Here is a 24,805-nt window from a genome sequence, read left to right on the forward strand (position 1 = left end):
ACAAATAGAACACTGGTTAGACAATCTGAACTTGTCTAAAGACTCATGGGCACAGATCCCTTCTCTGTACTTCCTTCCTGTCTGCTCCCGCCTCCCCACCACCCAGTGAATAGTCAGCTTACTCTACAAGACTCAAGTTTAACAATTTCCACTCCCCAATACAACCATTCCTATGAATTAACAGAAAAAAAAAACTTAAAAGGTGTTACTTTTAACTCTCTATTTTCAACATATGTTGTGTACTTTTACACATCTAGAAAGATTAGATGTTTCAAATACAGATTTAACTTTGTCCACTATGTATACACGTAGTAGCACTGAAGAAACTGCACACAAAGGCTATAGTCACAAAATGTCTCCTAAACAGGAACACTCTGGCCTAGAAGCTTCCCCTTCTCATCTCTATCAACCCAGTGGACAAGAATAATAAGCAACTGTAATGCTTAGAGGGGATTTTAACAATTTTACTTCCTCCAGTTGTTTTCAGAAGTCTTTCCTATGAATTTTAACACGAAGTGTACACAATGTATTTATCGGCTATTTTTGTCATACACTGGCAACCTCTTTAACATCTAGGAAGACTAGATGTTGTAAATTTGGACCCTCTGTCCTTTATGTACACTATGTACACAGCCAAGTAAAACAAAATGCAGAGACACACCAGACAATGGTCAGTCTTGGTATAAAGCCCTTTACACTTTCTTCTTTCTCCCTGAACCAGCACAAATAAAATAATGTGTACTGCTCAGAGATGTGGTTTGATCATTTTGATCACTCCATTTCTAAAAGACAGTATTTCATATGAATTTTAACAAAAGGATATATCTACAAAATATGTTACTTCACTACCTCTACTTTTAACATACTTTGTGCACTTCTAAACATCTAGAAAGACTAGATGTTTCAAATAAGGACTAAAGTTTGTCCACTATATACACAGTAGTGTTGAATAAACTACACACATGTAACAATGCTTAGGTCTGAAAGTGTCTTCTACATAGGAACATTCTAGTCTAGAACACTTCATTTCTCCCAGTACCTCCTTTCTGTCATCCATCCAACATTGGGCAAGTACAGGCACAGGTGTCACTTAGATGTGATTTACAATTTCACTTCCAAAGGCCCTTTTCAATGAATTCAGTGAAGACGGCCTTTCAATGAATTTTAACACAAAGTGTACAAAATGTGTTAGTTTACTAACTCTACTTTTGTCATACATTGGCAACCTCTTTAATATCTAGAGACTAGATATTATAAAATTGGGACCCATTGGTCCAGTATATACAAAATATATACAGTAAAGTTAAACAAAATGCATGTAACATATAGAGCAATGGATAAGTTGAAATGTTCTAGTACCTGCTAGCAAAACATCTTTTGCAGTCTTCCCTCCCACCTCCCTAAACCCAATGAACAAGCACAGAGTATACTGTTCAGAGAGGAGGTTTAACAATTCCATTTCCAAAGACAGTGTTTCCCATCAGTTTTTAAAAGCTATTTACAGGAAGCATTATTCTACTAAAACTACTTTTAAATACATCAAGCACTTCTAAACATCTAGAAAGAATAGATATTTCATATAAGAACTTACTTGTCCACTATGTACACAGCACTGTTAAATAAAATTGCACACATGTAACAATGGTTATAATCTGAGGTATCTTCTAAATATGACCATTTGGCCTGAACCATTTCCTCCCTCACTTCCTTCTCTCCACCGCCAATCCAGTGGACAAGTACATGCATATGTAATGCTTAGAGGTGGCTGAACAAATTCATATCCAAAAGTCATTTACAGAAGACAAGCTTTCCTATGAATTTCAATAAAGTATACAAAATGTGCTAATACACTGGCAACCGCTTTAACATCTAGAGACTAGATGTTGCAAAACTAGGACTCAATTTGTCCATTATATACACTATATACACAGCAAAACAAAATGAACATACAAAAAATGGTTTTGTCTGAAAATGTCCTGGTATGAACACACTAGCATATTACCTTTTGCAATTCTTTCCCTCCCTCCTCCAAACCACTGAACAAGTATAGACAATAGTATACTGCTCAGACAGGTGGTTTAACTTCCCAAAGACAGTACTTCCTGTGAATTTTAGCAAAAAGATATTTACAAAGTGATATTTTACTACCTCTACATTTAACATACGTTGGGCACTTGTAAACATCTAGATGGACTAGATGTTTCAAATAAGGACTTAATTTGTCCACTATATACAGAGCAGTACTGAATGAACTGCACACATGTAACAGTTATAATCTGAAACTGTCTTCAAAATACCAGCATTCTAGCCATTCTAAGACCAACCCCCTTCTCTCTCTCCCCCCCACCAACCCAGAGGGCTATCATGCTCAAATTTTCAGAAGACAATCCTTCCTAGAAATTTTAACACAAAATGTACAAAATGTATTATTTACTATTTTTGTCATACACTGCCAACCTCTTTAACATCTAGAAAGACTAGATGTTGTAAATTAGGACTCATTTGTCCATTATATACACTATATACACAGCAAAGTGAAACAAAATGCAGGAACATAAAAAAGACAATGGTTAATCTTGCCTCACTATAAACACACTGGCACAGAGCTCTTTGCACTTCCTTCTCCTCCCCGCGACCTTGAACCAGTGCACAAACAAACACAGTGCATACTGCGTACTGTTCAGAAAGGTGGTTTGGCCACCCCTCCCCCCACAAAACAACATTTCATACGAATTTTAACAAAAAGATATTTACAAAATGTCTTTTTACTACCGCTACTTTGAACATATATCAGGCACTTTAGAAGATCTAGAAAGACTAGATATTTCAAAAAAGTACTTATGGTCAACTACACATACAGTAGTAAGGAGTAAAATGCACACACAAAACAATGGTTCTAATATGCAAATGTTTTCTGTGACCAGTCTGGCACAGAACCTTCTTTTCTTCCTCCTCAACGTCTTCCATTCCATGTCCTCTAACCCACTGAACAAACGTGGACCTCTGTGGCTCCTGATGTTGCCTCTAGAGGTGGTCAAACAACTCCATTTCGAAAAGTCATTTCCAGAAGACATTTCTTTTCTACGGTTTTTTTTTAAAGAAACAAATGGGCATTTACAAGACATGTGACTTTAACTCTATCATACGTCGGCAACCTCGTCACATCTAGAAGGCCTATATGTAGAGAAAAGTTTTCTTTCCAAAGGTTGGGGGGAAAGTTGAGAGCAGCTTTTTCATATTATATACACAGGCCTTCTACAAACGGCCAGTAAATCTTCCCAAAGGGTGGCTGGCACTTCCTGTTGGCCGCGTGTGGTACGTTATAATACCATTTCTATCTTCCGACATCGAGGTCTTGGTAGAACGATGACCAACCGCCCGATGACCCGCTAACGTTCCACCCATCGTCGACCGGGGCTCCGCTCACCTTCCGGGCCTGTTAAGGCCTTTGTCTGTCATTGTCCGGACGATGTGAGGTCTCGTCCAACTGGGGCAGAGAGGTCACCTCAGGTCCCGGATCCGCGCGGGCTCCAAGGCCGAAGGGTGGCTGAGCTGGCGTCCACATAGAGCCCCCTTCCCGGGCCCTCGAAGCTCTAATGGCCCTCCGCAGTCTTCCAGTGGCCGCTATTTTTCTCACCCTGCCACGCCCAACGCCCAAAGGCGCGACGTCCTCCGTGGCGTGACGGAGGCTTGCCTAACCCCTGCAGCGTGGGGTCAAGAGACCCGGCGGTGGGTGGGATCTGGGCTCCGAGGGGCTGCCGCCATTAGGTCGCGGAAGTGGCGGTGCGGGAGCAGTTTGTTGCTGCTTCCAGGCTCGGGCCCTGCCAGTGGGCGGCTGCGGCGAGGGCTCTGGGGCTCGGTAAGACACAGCCTGAGCTTGTCCCGGGGGCCCCCCAGTTCACCTGCCGACCAGAGGCTGGAGGGCCTGGAGGGCCCTGGAGGGCCCCGGGCTAGAAGGCCGCGATCCGCTTCTCACCGCGCTCTCTGCCGGAACTCGAAGGTGTTTATATAAGTAAAAATATTTAAAACCATCTGTGTGCAGTCCATCTGAGTGGACTTTATTTTCAACTTATTTGGGTAGATATCAAGGAGTGTGATTGCTGGATCATGTGGTAAGAGTTTGGTTAATTTTGTAAGATATTGCCAAAAGTTGCTGGACCATTTTGCATTTTTTTGAGCGGTGAATGAGAGTTCCTATTTCTTCACATCCTTACCAGCATTTTGTGTTGTCAGTGTTCTGCATTTTGTCCATTGTAATAGGTATATAGTGTTATCTTATTTTTTAAATTTCCAATTCCCGAATGACATATGATGTGGAGCATCTTTTCATATGCTCATTTTCCATTTGCATATATTTGGTAAAATGTCTTCAGATCTTTTGCCTGCTTTTAATCATGTTGTTTATATTATTATTGTTGAGTTTTGGGTTTTTTATATATTTTAGATAATAGTTCTTTATTAGATATGTCTTTTGCAAGTATTTTCTCGCAGTCTGTAGCAGAAAGACATGTCTTTCATTCTTTTGAAGTTTGCTAGTATTTTATTAAGGACTTTTACATCTGTATTCATAAGTGATGTTGGTCTTTTTGTGGTATCTTTTCTGGTTTGGTACGATACTGGTCTCATTGAATGAGTTGGGATGTGTTCCCTCCTTTTTTACTAGAAGAGTTTGTGAAAAATTGGTGTTAATGCTTTTTTTCTTTTTGAACGTTTGGTGTAATTTGGTGGTGAAACCATCTGAACCTTTGCTTTTCTTTGTGGGTAGTTTTTTGATTACCAATTCAGTCTTTTCAGTTATAGGTCTATTCACATTGTCTCTTTATTCTTGTGTCAACTTCAGTAGTTTGTGTGTGTTTAGGAATTTGTCCATTTCATTTAGGTTATCTAATTTTTTGGCATACAGTTGTTCATGATATTTCTTTATAATCCTTTTATTTCTTTAAGGTAAGTAGTGGCATCCTCTCTTTAATTTTTCATTCTAGTAATTTGAGTCTTGTCTCCTTTTTTTCTTGGTCCATCTAGCCTAAGTGTTTTTTTTTCAGTTTTATTCATCTTTCCAAAGAACTTATTTTGGTTTTGTTGATTTTTCTCTATTGTTTTCTATTCCCTGTTTCATTAATTTCTATTCTAATCTTTATTATTTCCTTCCCTCTGCTTCCTTTAGGAAGTTGTTTTTCTTTTTTTAGTGTCTTATGGTAAAGGAAAATACAGTTAATGTGATTTTATTTTTAGTAGAAGATGGAACTTAAATTTTCTTCTAAGAGAAAAACCTTGAACAATTACAGTAGGAAATATTTTGAGTACAAACTGCTCTTTTCAGAAATGCTGTTTCAGAAGGGATTAGCGTGTCAAAAGAGAGTGATTTTAATCAGAAAACTTTTTTTTTGGTTTTTTACATGAATTTCTTTTTAACATCTTTATTGGAGTATAATTGCTTTACAATGGTGTGTTAGTTTCTGCTTTATAACAAAGTGAATCAGTTATACATATACATATGTTCCCATATCTCTTCCCTCTTGCGTCTCCCTCCCTCCCACCCCCCCTGTCCCACCCCTCTAGGTGTTCACAAACCACCGAGCTGATCTCCCTGTGCTATGTGGCTGCTTCCCACTAGCTATCTATTTTACGTTTGGTAGTGTATATATGTCCATGCCACTCAGAAAACTCTTTTTTAACCAAAGCAATATTATTTAAAAAAAATTTATTGGAGTATAGTTGATAGAAAACTCTTATATTTTAATGTGAGTAAAGTACTACCAATACTGCCATACTACATAGTTTGAAAAATAGGTTCATGGAATCGTAGGTATTGGTGTTCTATTTGATAATGCACCAAAGAGATAAATAATGTTTTTACTTCTTCTCTTTTAAGATAAAGTCAGTGGTTCTGGAAATAACTCTGATATGATGGAAAACAGCAAGGAAGAGGTAAGAATAATTTGAAGCATTTAAAAGATATTTATTAATTAATGCTAATCAACTAGAGTATGTCATCAGGTTGCTTTTATTTAATACATGCATGTGTTTGAGTTTACTGTTATACCCAAGTATTATTACAGTACTTCATTTTGGGTCGTTGTCCACTTTTTGATGGTGTTCATTGTTTTTGTTATTGTTGTGGTTTGCTTCAGCTGTATAGCTAAAGTCAGACAACTGAAGGCTTGCTAACAGATAGGTATTTGAGTGTTATTATATTGCAACAATGGTGCCCAAGGTGGTTGTTATGGGCATGACCCCATGGTTCTGAGATCTCTCAAAACTGAGTATTTTAGAGTCTCTTAAACAGTATTATTGGAACCCATCCTGAGGTCCTTCACCTGATACCCCAGCCTACACTACAGTTTTAGGATTCTTCCCACCTAGTGTAAAAAATTGAATCCAATAAAATATACTGATTATATTGGCAAAACCAAGGTAAATTTAGTATCTCAAAGGAAATCATAGAAGGTATTCTGTGCCATATGTTAGGATAGAGAAAGTGACACATGTTTAGATCCTTAAAACTCTCTGCCCCTGTTGGGATCTGATTACCTCTACACCTTTGTTTTGTCTTTGTTGGCTTAGGCCGAGATCATGATATAGCAGTGTATCATCTTCTGTACCTCAAAATTCAACAGTAACAATTTAATGAAAAAAATTAATCTTAAATCAAGGAAACTTGAGAGTAAATTAGAATTAGTTTTTGAAGTTCCTTTTAGAAAAATACTTTAGGCATAAAAATTATATCTCATTCTATCACTATATTAGACATCTTGGTATAGGGAAACAGTTAATTGTAGGGATGTTTCTCTGAGAGTTTTACTCACCTTTGTATTTATTTCTCGCATTTAGGGAGCTAGCTCTTCAGAAAAATCCAAATCATCAGGATCATCACGATCAAAGAGGTTGGTTGATGTTGAAGGGAAAAAAGTTACTTTCTTTTTCAGGTTGTTTTATTTTCTTTTTCTTAGAATAATCTTTTTTTCTAAACTTAAAGCACTCTGTTCTCAGTAAACTATTTTATACAAACATATATATTTTTAAAAGGGCAGTATAGTATAATGAATCTCTTGTATCCATCACTTGACTTTTAATTTTAATTAAAAATTTCCCAGGAGGGGATTTATTATATATTAGTGGCCCTGGCAATATGTAGATAATTTCTGTCAGATAATATATGTGCTTTAAAAACAAGGAGAAAAGGGGAAATGAAATGTTGAATGCCTCATGAGGCAATCTGAGTTTTTTAGGGTTATATGAAATTGTCTAGGATGGGGACTGGTAGCCATCATAGTTATGAGGAAGTTATAAGAAGATCAAAGAGTGGTTCAAATACTTGTCTGTGTTAAATTGTCAAAGTGAATTGTACGTAACAACTGAAACTACTTCAAAGCATAATGTAATGCATAATATAACTGTGGAGTGTAGTTTGTATTAGAAGTTTGCAATTTATTCTATTGGACTTTTACTTTTTTGAACCAGTGGAAATGTCTCTTAATAATCACAGCTTGCTTGTTATTAACTTATTCCCTAAAGTAGTGATTCTTAAATAGGAGTTCCCTTTAAAATCTTCCTCATAGCTTTTTCAGAATGCACATGCTCTGATCCTCCCAAGACCTACTAAATCATAATATTCAGTTATATGGTATAGAGATGTATGCTTCCCTAGGTGATTCTGATATGTATCCCTGGTTAAGAGCCACTGCTTAATCTAAACATGTTATTTATGTTACTTGGGTGTTCTTCCAATAGCAGAAATGTCCATAATTCTGTGGACTTAATTCTCTCATAGGAAACCTTCAATTGTAACAAAGTATGTAGAATCTGATGATGAAAAACCTTTGGATGAAACTGTAAATGAAGATGCTTCTAATGAAAATTCAGAAAATGATATTACTATGCAAAGCTTGCCAAAAGGTAAAGTGTATTAATTTTTCATATGAAGTTAAAGTTGAAATGCATTTTTAAACGTCATTACTATAAAATTGGAACTTGATTACTTTAAGCTGTGTGTGAAGGACCAAACCTAATATTTTGATAGTGATGGTCTGGAAATGTATTAGTATGGTAATGATAATGTGTGTTACTGAGGTTCAAAATTTAGAATATTCAGTCAGGTTTGATAAGAAGAAGACTTATTTTCTCTTTCCATTGGGTTTTAGAAAAGGGATTTTATTTTCCAAATTATACTTGAATGTGGAAGTTGGTTTAAAAATTTAGTATATTAAGTTTTGGTTCAGTAAATTTTAATGTGTTTGCTTTATAGAAAAACATAATGAATACTCTGAAAACTTCTTAAGAAAACATTTAAAGTCTAGTTTAGTCTTACTGCATTCTTAAATTCCCTAAGACGCAAAGCTGAAGTTACCTATTAAATTTGACTTAGGTATATTTCTTGTAATTATCTTTTTAAAAATGCCTTGTTACATTTCCTCTCAACCGTTGCATTTCTAATATTAAAAGTGCATTGATTAGATTGGGGCCTGGGCAGGGGTGGGGAGGGGGGAAGCCAAATGAAAATCTTGGACTTTTCATAGCCCAAGTCTGAGAGCAGTGTGATTACATGATGAGAGAATGACAAGGGTCTTGGTAATTTCATAGTGTTTCAGAAATCAACAGTTTAGATTTTTCTCTTTATTGAATAATATGTTTAAAGGCTCTTAGCAGATTTTTCAAATTTATTCTCACAGATCATTTACAGCAGTGTTTACCACTTTATTCTCTTTCTCTACTTATGCTTATGTGACACATTTTTTGATTATGGAAATTTAAAAAAATGATGAGTTAGGAGAATAATACATTGCTTTACTAGGACAAATTGGGAGTTATAATAGATGAGAAATGAAATGAGGAAAAGAAATGAATGAGAGAAAGAAGAGAGAAGGAAAGTTGATGGGCCTACCATTTACTTGGCTTTGAAAATCATCTGTGACAATTTTATGTAATGGTTTTGGTGGCCTACGGCAGAAACAACTAACATGGGAGTCTGAGTCCCATAGGCAGTGACTCACTTTGGATTATTACATTCTCAGTGGTTGTCACTGGGAGTCCTTATGATGGCCACTGGGTGAGCTAAGAACTAGGAATTCCAGTCTTTGTTTTAATGATATTGTGGAAGAGAGTTAGTATGGGATGTTACGAACCTGAACTAAGTGTAATTGTCTCCCACCAAACCAAAAATAGACCTGTTTCATAAGGTTAAATTTGATTGATTATAATTATTGTTATCATACTATATTGAGTATGTGTAAGTACCAGACTCTTAAAAAGTTAACTTATTTAATCCTCAAAACAATGCTGTAAGGTAGTTACTGTTTCTATTTGTAGAGATGAAAGAACAAATTCAGAGCTCAAGGAACTTTTTCAGCTTTAAATTGAGAAGCTAAGATTTGAACCCAGGTCTGCCTGAATCCAAAGCTAGTGAGTGCTCTTTCCACTCTGCTGCTTTGCTTCCATTTAGAGAAGAATCTTCAGAAAGAAATCTGGTTTTTTTTGGTTAACTATAAATCTTTAGCTTTTTTCAAATGCCAGGGCTTCTCTGAGAGTATATATGTGAAATGGTGGTTGTGAATAAAGGTTTTTTTCTGTGTGTGGAGATTATTTATATTTACCAGTTTGTAAAAACTCAATCCTCTGTGCCCTATTTCCCCCCTTTTTTCAGAGACTCAGAAGTTCATTTAAGTAGGTGCTATACCTTGCTAAAACTTGCTCGCTAAATAACATAGACCCATGTTTCAGGGAGACAGCCCCTGACAACTACCAGATTTTACAGTTGGCCCTCCGTATCCGTGGGTTCCGCATCTGCATATTCAGTCAACTGCAGATCAGAAATATTTGGGGAAAAAATTCTGGAAAGTTCCAAAATGCAAAACTTGAGTTTGTTGTTGGCTGGCAACTATTAACATAGTGTTTACATTGTATTAGGTATTATAAGTAATCTAGAGATGATTTAAAGTATACAGGACGATGTACGTAGGTTATATATGCAAATACTATGCCATTTTATTTAAGGGACTTGAGCATCCACGGATTTTGGTATCCAAGGGGTCCTGGAACAAATCTCCCATGGATACTGAGGGATGACTGTACTTTCTTAATTGTTGTCAGTAATGCCCAATTACTAAGCCCAGCAATGTAGGTAAATGTGAGGCCTGGACCCTTTTTACTATGCCCCTGCTTTATTTGCTCTTGAGAGATTAAAATGAAAACTTAAATTAGCAGCCTCTCTCCTCAGTTCACATGTTTTATAGCTAAGAAAGTACATTCTTTCTAAAAGATTTCCATAGGGACCAACAATTGATCTCATTCTGCAATTTATTGTCATAGCACTTGAGCTTAAGTATCTTAAGGCAGTCTTTGTTTAAAACTCTTTAAGGACTTTGCAGGGTACTGAAACTTGGATGTATTATTTGGGAAATGCCACAGAATAGGTATAGCAGTAATAGCAGAATTAACTTCTCACATTGTCCCCCACTATCCTCCCCCAAAGCAATATAAAACAACCCCTTAAAAATCTTTTTCTGCATTTATGATTTGGCTTATGAGAAGAATAGGATGTCTTTTTAAAATTTTCTCTTCTGATCCTTTTGTTTTTTTAAACTGTGGAACTTAGCATGGATGTTCATATTCAGAACAGCTTTTGTGATAGGCAGTATAAAATTCAGAACTGGGCTAAGGCTTTATACTTTATTCACACATTTCTGTTATGAATCAGTACATAATACTGCCCCCCCCCATTTTTATGAACTATATTCCAAAAAGTAATCTGTTGACACCTGGCCCTTTTACTATTTCCCTGTTTTATTTATTCTTGAGAGGTCCTTATACAAATACTGAAAACTTGAAAGAAACAAAACTATGTACCAGCAATGTTGGCTTTATCTGAACTGAAGTCTTGTACTTCACTTGCACATTTAATATGTGTAATGGTTTTTTAAATGAAATCATTCTAGGTACAGTGATTGTACAACCAGAGCCAGTGCTGAATGAAGACAAAGATGATTTTAAAGGGCCTGAATTTAGAAGCAGAAGTAAAATGAAAACTGAAAATCTCAAAAAACGCGGAGGTAAATACAAGTGAAAATGAAAACATGAGTTTAAAGTGCTGTTTATGACCATATTGGAAAATCTGATGTGCTTACTAAAAATACCTCCACTTTTCTGCCCATTGTTTTTTAAAAGCACTACTTAAAAATAACTTCTGTTTCTTTCTGAGCTCTGAAGCAGAAAAGGTTAAACACCATTTATCAAAATGCCTTTGCCTTCAGTGGCTATTAAGTTATCTCAAGAAGCTTACTATTTCCTTCTCACACATGTTAGTTCTGTAATGCTTATATGCCAGAATACCATGTGTTCCCTCTCACCCCGAAAGAATTTTAGATTTGGATGAAATCTTGCCTGTGGCCTTCAGGTAACTTTATACATATCTAAAACATTGTTTCACAGAGTGATGGACATCTGCATTAGTGTCACCTGGGGTGCTTATTAAAAATGCAAGTCCCTTGACTCCACTCATAACAATTTAGAATTTCTGAGGATGATGTCAAGACTCTGCCCCAGTTTGTTCTTATGTGCGTTCAAGTCAGAGATCTATTGATCTAAGGATATCAGTGCAGAGATGAGTAGGAAGGAGATGGGAACTAGAGCTAGTAACCTTCCCTCCATCTGTCTGAGCCGCCTTTCCCTTTGTATGTCTACCCTCACTTATACACACAACCATTGGCTAATCATCTGTAGAAAGTTAGCATAAGGAGGATTCATTTAAAAATTTACGACAGTGGAGTATGTGTCCCACTTGTTTGTGTGTGTTTAAAATAGTACCTGTATGTATTTTTTGGGCAGATTAAGAGAGTCAGAATCCATTACTGTAGGAAGAATGAATCTCTAAAAGATAGAACATGACACTAAGTTTCTAAATAGAAGTGTAATGGAAGCGTGTCTGTTAAATATTTATCATGTACATTGTGAAATTATAGCATAGTTCTTGGTGAAATTTTGTGAAGATTTTAATTTCAGTGCTATGTGATATCTTGATGGTACTAGTAAAATATATCTGTGTTTATAGTATATATACACATATATGTGTATATACACATATATGTATATATGTGTGTGTGTATGTGTGTGTGTGTGTGTATATATATATATATATATATAGGTTTTCAGATTCAATAATTCATTAGATTGTTAGAGAAAATCAAGGAAATGTTGTTTAGTCTTTTGTCCACAAGGGGGTGTTCTACCCCTCTCAAGCATAAGGAAGATTCATTGAGAATCTAATTCATAGTAAGGAAACTGCCATTGCAACAACAGAGCTCACCAAAGCTAAGTAGTATTTAAAATAAGAGAATCTGCAAGTAGAAGGTGATGATAAGGACCAGTAGTAAGAGTTTCTTCTTTTTATTTCTGATTATGGGTCCTCTAGGGAAGACAGATAACTAAGTGTATTGTGTCAAAATTAATATCTAATTGGTGGCTTTTGGGGAGGGACTCTGGAGCAGTCAGTGTCTCAAATGTGGATAACAGCTAAAAGGAGAATAAAAAAGAACCACAGTCATTGGGGAGGGTGTTTTTAGTGACACTTTACTATGCTGCTGGTATTTGGTCTGAGCTGATATGTCTCTGGAACATTTTATTGAGTGTTCTGTGTAAGAATGTTTATATTGTGCTTAAGGGAAAATGTATGTTTATAGCCATATAATAGCACTTAAAATCTTTCATGTTAATTTTTGTCTTAATGATTTTCTACATCTTTAAGCTGTCGGAAATCACACAGGAAATTTAACTATGTTTACTCATGTACACATGTACGAATAAACTAGTGATCTGAGGTACTGAATTGCTAGTTAATATTCAAACTTCCTAGGAAAGTTAGTTCTAAAATTGAATTCTAATATAGGAAACTGTCAAGAAGGTAAACTTTATACATAAAATAATCTTATAATGATTTGAAACAAAATTAAACACAAAGATATTGATCATTTCAGGAGCCATTGTTTTTTAAATACCATAGCCTATTTTGATATCCTTTCCCTAGTTTAATTGTTAGAAAACATATTTTACACCTAATTTTTCTATATGGCAGAATAATTTTGTTCTTTCTTTAAAACTGATAAAATGTATTGAGCTCAGAATTGAAAATGCCGCTTTTCCATTTATATACTATATATATTATAATCATGAAGATATTTCATAGCTAAAAATAAAAATTTAAAACATGCATGCATAGAAACAAGTATGTATACTAAAGTACCACTTGAGCATTTTACAATATTTGTTTAAGATCTCACTTAAACTAATTGGTTTAGTCCTACTCTCATCTATATATCCTTCCTTTCACACCTCAGGTTGTGATTATTTGACGTTTGTATGCATGTGTGGTGTTTCCATGCATGTTTTTATATTTTTCTTTACATATTTTTATTCTTAACAGCATTTATTTTTCATTTAAAAGTGTACAAAGTAGTATCTTGTATATATCCTTTTGTAGCATTTCTCATCCAATATTGATTTTGATATCTATTCATATCAGTAAATGTACAATCTAGTTTTTTTACTTTTTGCTCTTCTGTAGAATTTAGTTGTATGAGTAAACCACTATCCATTTTCCAAATGTGAAATTATTTCTAATTTTCATTTTCAGAGTTTTCAAATTTGCTAATTAACACTGCAATGAATATCCTTAATATGAGTCATTGTGCACAGATGGGAGAAAGTCTCCAATGGATCACCTAGTTTTTTAAAATTCTTGAGTGATATATGTGCAAAAGCACATAGAAGATACTTAATATTATCTAACAGTGGATGAGCATTCAAACTCTAGCTTTTTGTTACCTTGTTTATATGAATGCAATCATTATTTGACATGAAAAAGCACACTGTATATTTATTTATGTTAAAAGAAATACAGAATATATGAATACTCAAGATCAAAACTAATGGAGGAGAATATGATTTAAAGGAAAATATTAGCAGCTTATATAGTAGGTCTTCAAATTCTCTGTATTTTCTGGAAAAGTATCATGGTGCCCTTATACCTTGGTTAAACTTTTTTAACTTACGCAAATAAAGATATTTGTGATAATGCTTGGGTCCATGGTGCTTTGGATCTTAAAACTAAGAAAAACACAAAATAGAAAATTAAAAGGTGAGAAATGTATTTATTGTTTTGTCTTTTATTTAGGGATAGAGACAGTTTTTTTTTCTTTTTTTAAGTCATTCACTTTTTTTTTTTTTGGTGAATGCAGGCATTTTCACTAGCCTCTTTTGAATCATAATCTACCATCTTATTTGGATCAAGGTCTTGGTTGCACATCAGAGTCGTCTGTAAAACTTAAAAAAGAAAAAAGTGTCCAGGAGATCCCCATTCAGTGGGTTAGGGGTGGGAATGGCTGTCCCTGTTTTTAAAAGATTCTTTGGCTGATTCTAATGTTCAGCTCAGATTGTGAAGCACCGTGCAGAACTATGGACGAGAGTGAGGCAGGAGAGGTCCCCTTTATTCTTGTGTAGGTTATCTTCCATCTGTTTTTCTGCAGAAACTGTGGAATGGGGCTCTGTCAAAACGCAGCCATTCTGAAGTTTTGCTGTCAAGATAGATATACCTGCAAATCTTATTTGTCGTTATTTGGAAATAATAGACAGTGCCGATATGGAATAGACATAGAAAAAAGGCAGGTTAATGGGGATTGTGGATAGTATTGAAGGGACTCTTAGGAAGGAAATTGGTAATATAAAGTTAGCAGGTTTTCACATAATATTGAAAGGATCTGTGTAGACAATTCCATTTTGAGAATAAAAACTTTATGGCATACCTAACTTAAGTACAGGGTTACAAAAGAATCTATTCCATATATTTCACTTCCCCATTCTTTAAGAACTGATCCTGAATTTCTTTGTGAAGCAGTAGCAAAATGAAAAAGAGCTCTTGACCCCTATTTTTAGAACTTTTTTTATAAAGTCTCTTCATGTTATATCAAGTTGTTGTAAGAAACCAGGGTTTGTATCTGTAAAAGGGAGCAAATTAGCTCTGCAATTTGTCAAGGTTGTCATTTTTTTAGTAAGTCTGTAAAATTATTAACCTTTGTATTTGTGTCCAAAATGTCATTTTCTCAAGGATTATGAGGTATTTAATTTTCAATTCGAATGTTGGGAAATGCTGACTAAAGTATATATCTTTTTGTACGTGTGTATATGTGTGAATAATGGTCACTCCTTTCTCCTAGAAGATGGGCTTCATGGGATTGTGAGCTGTACCGCTTGTGGACAACAGGTCAATCATTTTCAAAAAGATTCCATTTATAGACATCCTTTACTGCAAGTACTTATTTGTAAGGTATGTAATGATCTGTTGATAATTAATTCCACAAATATTTGAATGCTTAACATGTGTCAGACTTTTGATGCACAGTGATGAAGACGGAAATGGTCTCTGCCATTGGAGGACATATAATGTAGTGGGGAAGACAGACATGAAAGGCCCAATAAGTGCTATGATAGGGGAGTTACTGTGTACTTTGGGAACACACAGGAAGCCTTTGTAATTTGGAGTTGGGTGGTGGGGGGCTTTATAATGGAGATGATGTAGGTGGTACCTGAAATATAAATAGGAATTAGCTTGGCAAAGTGGGATTGGTTCAGCATATTCTAGGCTAGAGGCAACATGGTATTCAAAGGCTCAGAGGTGAGGGAGAGTGTGGTGTCTTGGGAAACTGCAGAGTACATATGTGTGCACACATATGTTTTACAACATTCCCTCTTACATAGCCTAATTACCCAAATCTGAACTCTCCATGTGGAGCAGGGTTTTGACATAATTTGGAGATAATAGAATTAAAAATGTTTCATATGTATTGAAGATAGTTTTAACAGTCTGTGTAAACTTTTTTTACAAGTAATACCTTGGAATTAATTTTAAATATCTATAATATCAAGGTTATCATTTCCCTAACTCATATTACTGCTAAAATTAATCCTTTGTTAGTTTGCTTCCCAATAAAACGCCTCCTTGAATTACAGGGGCAGACCAGACTTTCCTTAATTAGAGTTCCAGTTCTAGATCTTGTATGAATTTTTGGTAGATGTAGACCTCCTTAAATGTACTAAATTTACTCCATCTTTTAGTAATTTGTGTCCTCCTTTCCTTGAATTCATTTCAGCCAGGAGCCTGTTTAGGGTACATGTTGTAGCTTCTAGTTTTAAATTGTGACAGCTGAATTTTATATTGTTGGATTTGTAATGTGCATTGCTTTTCTCTTTTCTTACATACGTGATTGGTTTTTTTTTTTTAAGGGCCAGTCTGTTGTGCCTAGCCCATTTCAGTAATCAGTAGTTTTCATCAGTGGGCATGGAACCTTCCCTTTTCTCCAGTCCCAGTGAAAAAGAATTTAAAGTCATTCAGACTTGGATTTGAATACCAGTTTTGCCTCTTCCAGTTGTATAACTTTAGGAGATTTAGTTACATATTAATGAACCAAAGCCTTTTCTCTCAAATTGGGCTGTAATACCTCCTACCTTGCACAGTAGGTATTTGAGATTTAAAGATAATATGGGTTAATGTAGGATACTGTTGCTCAGCTCTATACATAGTAGCTATTTATATATGATGACTAGTAAATTATTATTAACTAATAGCAACATCTAATACATTTTTATGTAGATCTTTGGTAGCTAGTCATATGAGATCAGAAATTTGCTTTACCAAAATCTTTTATCAACTTTTATGTAAGGAAAAGTGGTACTTGATGATATGGAAATCTATTTCAAGGAATTAATTTCTTGAGCTATTCCTGTGTCTGGAAAGTACTCGTAGGGGTAATACAGTGTTATCGCTTTGATTCTCTAAAACACACACAAACACACACAGACACACACACACACACACACACATTCCCTGTACTTTTTTAATGACTTAAAAAATAAAGTTTTTCTCCTTTATGAATGTTAACAGTTTTAAATAAATTTCCCCTTTCCCTTTTCTTTTTTAATAGAATTGCTTTAAATATTACATGAGTGATGATATTAGCTGTGACTCAGATGGAATGGATGAACAGTGTAGGTAGGTAATAAATCAAGATGAACTAAAATTCAGTGTTGTCTGCTTTTTGAGGCGAAATTCTTACATAGTCTGTTACTAGATCTATTTTTTATAGTATCATCATTGATATCTTTCGTGAAAGGTTGTTCTTTTCCATGAAGTCCTTGGTTTATGTCTTTTAATTTTCTAATAAAGAATAAGTAAATGACCAAAATTACTTTGCTGTTAAAATTGCTGCCAGGAAATTTTAAATTGCTTTAATACTGTAAAGGTTTAAAATGTGTTTCATTTCAGAATAATATTTTAATCTTTAAATAATTTCAGATGGTGTGCAGAAGGTGGAAACTTGATTTGTTGTGACTTTTGCCATAATGCCTTCTGCAAGAAATGCATTCTACGCAACCTTGGTCGAAAGGAGCTGTCTACAATAATGGATGAAAACAACCAATGGTCTTGCTACATTTGTCACCCGGAGCCTTTGTTGGATTTGGTCACAGCATGTAACAGCGTATTTGAAAACTTAGAACAGTTGTTGCAACAAAATAAGAAGAAGATAAAAGTTGACAATGAAAAGAGTAGTAAAGTATATGACCATACACCCAGATTTTCTCCAAAGAAAAACAGTTCAAATTGTAATGGAGAAGAAAAGAAATTAGATGATTCATGTTCTGGTTCTGTAACCTACTCTTATTCAGCACTAATTGTGCCCAAGGAGATGATTAAGAAGGCAAAGAAACTGATTGAGACTACTGCCAACATGAACTCCAGTTACGTTAAGTTTTTGAAGCAGGCAACGGATAATTCAGAAATCAATTCTGCTACAAAGTTACGTCAGCTTAAGACTTTTAAATCTGTGTTGGCTGATATTAAGAAAGCTCATCTTGCGTTAGAAGAAGATTTGAATTCAGAGATTCGAGCTTTGGATGCTGTAAACAAAGAGAAAAATACCAAAGAGCATAAAGTCATAGATGCTAAGTCTGAAACAAAAGTACGAAAAGGGGAAAAACCCTGTGCTTTGGAAAGGAAGGATTTTTCAAAATCAGAAGCTAAACTGTCAAGAAAGCAGGTAGATGGTGAGCGTGTGGATCAGAGTGTTGCAGTAGAGGAACAAAGAGCAAATAAAAATCCCAGTGGTGAACATAAAAAATCTGATAAAAAAGAAGAACCTCAGTATGAACCTGCTAACACTTCTGAAGACTTAGACATGGATATTGTGTCTGTTCCTTCCTCAGTTCCAGAAGACATTTTTGAGAATCTTGAGACTGCTATGGAAGTTCAGAGTTCAGCAGATTATCAGGGAGATGGCAACAGTGGAACTGAGCAAGAACTGGAGAGTTCTGTAAAATTAAATATTACTTCAAAAGACAACAGAGGAGGTATTAAATCAAAAACAACAGCTAAAGTAACAAAAGAATTATATGTTAAACTCACCCCTGTTTCCCTTTCTAATTCCCCAATTAAAGGTGCTGATTGTCAGGAAGTTCCACAAGATAAAGATAGCTATAGAAGTTCTTGTCTGAACCCCAAGCTGGAGAACTGTGGACTTGAACAGGAAAAGAATGATAATGAGCATTTGGTTGAAAGTGAAGTTCCATTACTTTCAGAAGAATCTGATCTTCGAAGATCCCCACGTGTAAAGACTACACCCTTGAGGCGACAGACAGAAACCAACCCTACAACATTTAATTCAGATGAAGAAAATAATGACACCGTTAAGGAGAAACAAAAACTATCAGTTTCAATGAGAAAAAAGGATAAGCGGAATTCTTCTGACAGTGCTATAGATAATCCTAAACCTAATAAATTGCCTAAATCTAAGCAGTCAGAGACTGTGGATCAAAATTCAGATTCTGATGAAATGCTAGCAATCCTCAAAGAAGTATCCAGGATGAGTCACAGTTCTTCTTCAGATACTGATATTAATGAACCTCATACAAATCATGAGAAGACTTTGTATGATGTAAAGACTCAAACAGGAAAAGATGATAAAGGAAAAAGGAAACGAAAAAGTTCTACTTCTGGCTCAGATTTTGATATTAAAAAAGGCAAATCAGCTAAAAGGTCTATAATTTCTAAAAAGAAACGACAAAACCAGTCTGAATCTTCTAATTATGACTCAGAATTAGAAAAGGAGATAAAGAGTATGAGTAAAATCGGGACTGCCAGAACAACAACAAAAAGAGTTCCAAATAAAGAAGATTATGATTCTTCTGAAGATGAAAAACACAGCAAAAAAGGAATGGATAATCAAGGTCAGAAAAGTTTGAGGACTGCCCAGGAAGGATCATCTGATGATGCTGAAAGGAAAGAAGAGAGAGAGAATTTCTCTTCAGCAGAAGGCATAGTTGATAACGACAAGACTCTCATGGAATTGAGAGATCGACTCTCTAAGAAGCAGCAGCCAAGTGTTTCCTCAGATGGTGCTGATAAGCTTTCTTCTGGGAAAGAGGAGAGTTTTAATTCTCCAGAAGACAAAAAGGTTGCTGAAACTAAAGAAAAGAGTAAGTATCTGAAAACCAAAATGTGTAAGAAAGTACAAGGTGGCTTATCTGATGTTGCTGAGAAGTTCCCAAAGAAAGAACAGAGTGATGAATCCTCTGAAGATGATAACAAGCAGAGCAAAAAGGGAACTGAAGAAAAAGAAAAGAAAACTACAGACTTGAAGAAAAAAGTAATTAAGATGGAACAACAGTATGAATCATCATCTGATAGCACTGAGAAATTACCCGAAGGAGAAGAAATTTGTCATTTTCCTAAAGGCATAAAACAAAGTAAGAATGACACAACTGATGGGGAAAAGAAGAGTAAAAAAATAAAAGATAAAACTTCTAAAAAGAAGGATGAATTATCTGATAATGCTGAGAAGTTACCAGGGAAAAGAGATAGTTGTGATTCTTCCGAAGATAAGAGGAGTAAGAATGGAACATCCAGTCGAGAGAAGAAAAGGTGCAACTTACCTGAAAAGAGTTCAAGGAAGAGACAAGATTGTTCATCATCTGATACTGAGAAATATTCCATGAAAGAAGATGGTTGTGATTCTTCTGATAAGAGACCAAAAAGAATCGAATTAAGGGAAAGAAGAAATTTAAATTCAAAGAGAAATACCAAGGAAGTACAAAATGGCTCATCATCTTCTGATGTTGAGGAGAGTTCCGAAGATAATAAAAAGCTGAAGAAACAAAGAGCTTCAGCTAAAAAGAAGGCAGGCAATATGAAGGAGAAAATGAGGAACTCCCTAAGAACAAGCACTAAAAGGAAGCAGGCTGACATTTCTTCCTCATCTTCTTCTGATATAGGAGATGATGATCAGAATTCTGTAGGTGAGGGGAGCAGTGATGAGCAGAAAATAAAGCCTGTGACTGAAAATTTAGTGCTGTCTTCACATACTGGATTTTGTCAATCTTCAGGTATGAGAAAATAAATAGAAAATTTGTACTTTCTCCCTCTTGAATAACTACATTGTTTAATTTTCTCTGAAGTCAATCAAACGCAAGGTTACTTACTGTTTAGGAAAACACCATTTAAAAATTCTTTATAGAGATTTACTAGAAACTCTTTCTCCATTTTTTGGTCATCATTGGGAGGTATTTGCAGCATTGTTAGTATTCTGTATCAGTTATACCAAGTGTGTTGGGTAAATTTATCAATGTTTAATGCTTTTATTTGGAGTAACGAAAAGTAATTTATGAAGGAAGATCAGACTGGTGCCAGTAGTTCAGTAGATATTTATTCAAGTAATGGAGATGAGTGCTTGGTATGGATATAATGTGTGTGAAAGTTTTAACTGCTTTGCCATTCATCTGACTTTTTAAATTGGGCAGAGTAACTTTGTGTCCTATGAAATCCTCAGAAAAATTTAAGTTTATTTATTGAAACCCTTTGCTTATGCTCATCAATTTTTTTCTAATGACATGAAAAGATATTTCCATTTTTAACACTAACAAAATAGAGGAAGAAAGAAATCCAGAAAGTAGGTGGATTACCCTACCCTGATGAGATAGAGCACTAGGACAATTAGGGTTTGGGTCAACCGGTCAATAATATGCCCCCCCCCCAAAAAAAATTAAAAATATTTATCATTATGGCAGTTCTTTAAAAAAAATCAGTTGTATAGTAAATGTACACTTGTTGGTCATATTGTCTTTTTTTTTAAGTCAGTAAAACCCATCAGTTAACCAGGGACACTTAAAATTAATTTTAAAATATAAAGTAGATTTCTTATGTAACTGTTTTCCCAGCACAAGCAAAATGTTAAAAATTTTTCCTTTCTTTCCTTTTGTTGTGATTTTCCATTTATCCCAGTTGGATTTTAGTGGAATTCACTTGAATCTTGATTTTTAGTAAAACTTTAAATCCCTTTTTTGGAGCTCCAGTGAGTTGGTTTGAAAACCAAGTGGGATATGCATGGTATACTCATTTTAATGCTCTGCTATATCAGATACCTAGATGGAGTTCTGCTTGTATGGCTGTTTTAACTACAGGTCCGCAGTCCCTGATATTCTTGGGGCTTAATGTATTTCAGGATTTTCAACTTTTTTGTTTTTAGCAAGGTAATATAGAGTAGTTATCATATATTATATAGTAGCCCCAGTAGGCCCCATAATCAAACACATTAGTATTTCCGCAGCAAAACATATGAACGTTTACATGTAAGAGGAATAAACAGTTCAGATTAGATTTTGCTGCCAAATGAACTTTGGCACCACCTTACAAAACTTTAAATTTTGAGAACTTTTTGGATTTTCAAATTGTGTATGAGATTGTGGACTTGTATTCAAAACATAATATAATAGTTGCTAAATTTATTTATTCTCCCAATATGTCCAACTTAATTTAGGTGACAGTTTTTATGAGCTCTTAAAAAGCCTCCCCTGCTCCCATGAATTTAGAGGATTCCAATTTATTCAGCAATAGTTGGGTATCCTGTTACAGGGTACAACATTTTCCTAGAAATTGTGGCATGGCATGACCAACCAAGATGAAGAACACGATCCTAGGAGGTTATAGTCCAATGAGCAAGATAGACATAGATAAGTCATTTTTAAAAAAAAATACCAGAAGAAAGATATAAAACTAAAATGGGGCTGTGTGATAAATAGCAAGTGAGCCACTTAATATAAACATTGGAGGAAGACTTAAAAGAACGGGTAGCATTTGAACTTGACTTTGAAGGATGGGTAACATTTTCAAAGGTAAAGAGGAACAATGGTAATATCACTAGTAATATTTCATTTGAAGATTGGTCTGTTTGAATGAGGTATTTATTGTGAGTTTGCTAAGATATTGTGAGATTTATTATTGCCTTTCTATATTTAGCATATTTCTATCCTGAACCTGTAGGTGTCTGTGTTCCTTATGGGATTTTTTTCTCCAATATTTTCCCCCAGTATTTTATTATGAAAAAATATTAAATATGCAGAAAAGTTTCTACAGTTAACATTGTACTGTATTTGCTTTATCACATACTTATCTATATATCCTATCTATCCATCAGTGTACCTAACTTTTCCCCCCTTTTAACTGTTTATTTTGAAATAATTATAAATTCACAGGAAGTTGCAAGAAAATGTACAGGGAGGTTTTGTATGCCTTTCATTAATTTCCCTCCAATGGTAACATCTTTCATAATTATAGTGCAATCTCAGAACCAGGAAACTGAAGATTTATTCAGATTTCACCAGTTTTACATGTACTCCTTCATTTGTGTGTGTGTGTGTAAGTATAGTTCTGTGCAAAATTTGTATCACGTGTAGCTTTGTAAATATAACCACCACAGACAACCAAGATACTGAACTTTCATTACCACAAGTTCCTTTGTGCTACCCCTTATGCACACTCCCTAGCATATCTCTATTCTTAACCTGTGGCGATTGTTAATCTGATTTCCATCTCTGTAATTTTGTTATTTTGAGATGGAATCATGAAGTGTGTAACCTTTTGAAATTGTCTTTTTTCACTCAGTGTAATGCCCTTGAAATCTTTGATGCATTTGAAAGTAAATGGTAAACATTAACATAATTCTCCCTGGTTACTTCAGCGTATATAGTGTTAACTAGAGTACAGTGTTTAAGTTTGTTTTTGAGGCAAAATTTACATACAATGAAATGCACAAATCTTAATCTCTTTATAGTTTTAATCAAAGGATAGAAACGTTGCTTTTTGTAAGGAAGTAAGTTTTACTGTACTTGAATATATCTCTGGATGATTCTACTCCTGGATACCATACAAATTCAGGTATATTTTAAAATTATTTGGTACTACCAAGTATTAATAGCATTTTAAAAAGTTCTTCAATGATACAGGAAAAATTAGACATCTGTTAACTTTAAACTTAAAATGGATCACTACAAAGCTTATTTTAGCCACAAACTTATGCTAATATGGTGGTGAATGATAAAAGATTTGTTACTGTGAAGGATGAGTTTTAAAATTCTTGTGCTCTGGGAAGGAACTTTGAAATATGTAACATCCAACTATTTATTATTTTGCTGCTGACACTTCTTAAATTCCCCATTGTACTTTCCTTATAAATCCTTTTTATTCATGTTTTGGATCCCAGAGTATACTTTAGAACTCACTAGTTGTTTTAAAGTTTTTGGCTTTCAGTTTTATTTTACATGGTTTTACTTATAAAGATAATTTAAAGCTAATTTTAAGTACACTTTTGTTCCTTCAAGGAGATGAAGCCTTATCTAAATCAATGCCTGTCACAGTGGATGATGACGACGATGACAATGATCCTGAGAATAGGTATGAATCCATCTGTAAGGACTTTAAAAAGATTATAACACACCCTAGGTGTGGGCACAAACAGCAGCAAGGGAACCACAAGCAGGTTTAAAAACCAGGAGTGCCTGCCTTAGAAAGACTCGCTCACAGTCTTCCTGCAAGTTTGAAAGAAAGGCCAGAAAATGGGCTAAAACTCAGAAACCTTAAAAGAAATATAAATAGTAACACACCTAGCATAGGGTGTGTTATAAATACAGCACTGTCAATTTTTATGTTTCCCTGTAATTTAGTGATAGTTTTTTGAGAATATTTTAATTTTGACAGATTATTTTATTGGTAAAAGTAAATCATATCTCAGTAAATTGGTGACAACAGACATCTCTCTCCTCAATATTTGATTATTGTTTTAAATTGCCATCCAGTGTGGTGGTCCTATTCATTAAAACCTGTTCAAAGTGAAAAAGAGACTGCTAAGATGTTTAAGATTAAGAAATTGCTTTCAAAATAAGTATGAATTTGCAAAGTATCTAGACTGATTTAGATTTTCACAGTTTGTCAAATAAAATAGAAGTAGACAGTATGATAGTATTAATTTTAATACTTAATAGGTTTATATGGGAACAGTGTAGCCTGTACAGATTGACTTAACTAAGGAATAGCTGGGAGAAGAAAAAAAATAAAGATACACCCATATTCTAGCAATGAGGAATAAAGAAAACAAAGGTATTAAAGAGTATAACCATAATGTTTTTACATATTTTTTAAACCCTTCCTGGACTATAGGATCCCCCACACTCATAATCTTCAACGAGAAGACAGTGTGGTATAGTGGATGGAATTTTGGAATAATGGGGATAAGAATATCTGACTTCTAGTTCTAACCTTTCTGTGTGATCGTGGGCAAGTGACTTAACTACTCTTTGCCAAAATTTTCTGTTCTTTAAAACAAAAGGGTTGGATGAAATGTTTTCTGATTAATTCTAGCACCAAAAAAATCTATAATAGACTTGAGGTTTTACTACATAGTACTGTATTAACCATCCATTTATTCCTAATAGTAAACTC

The 24,805-nt window shown here is 34.8% G+C and overlaps 1 protein-coding gene across 1 annotated transcript in view; it reads left to right on the forward strand.

Annotated features, from left to right (window-relative positions):
- Window positions 1-24,805, forward strand: part of ATRX (ATRX chromatin remodeler) — a 247,901-nt gene that overhangs the window by 69,033 nt on the left and 154,063 nt on the right. The window contains 8 exon segments of the mRNA XM_073799062.1: window positions 5,873-5,928; window positions 6,832-6,884; window positions 7,772-7,896; window positions 10,932-11,045; window positions 15,201-15,310; window positions 16,965-17,032; window positions 17,336-20,418; window positions 23,689-23,761. Coding sequence (XP_073655163.1) covers window positions 5,873-5,928; window positions 6,832-6,884; window positions 7,772-7,896; window positions 10,932-11,045; window positions 15,201-15,310; window positions 16,965-17,032; window positions 17,336-20,418; window positions 23,689-23,761 — 3,682 coding nt within the window.

Source organism: Tursiops truncatus, chromosome X (assembly GCF_011762595.2).
Source record: "Tursiops truncatus isolate mTurTru1 chromosome X, mTurTru1.mat.Y, whole genome shotgun sequence".
Classification (NCBI taxonomy): domain Eukaryota; kingdom Metazoa; phylum Chordata; class Mammalia; order Artiodactyla; family Delphinidae; genus Tursiops; species Tursiops truncatus.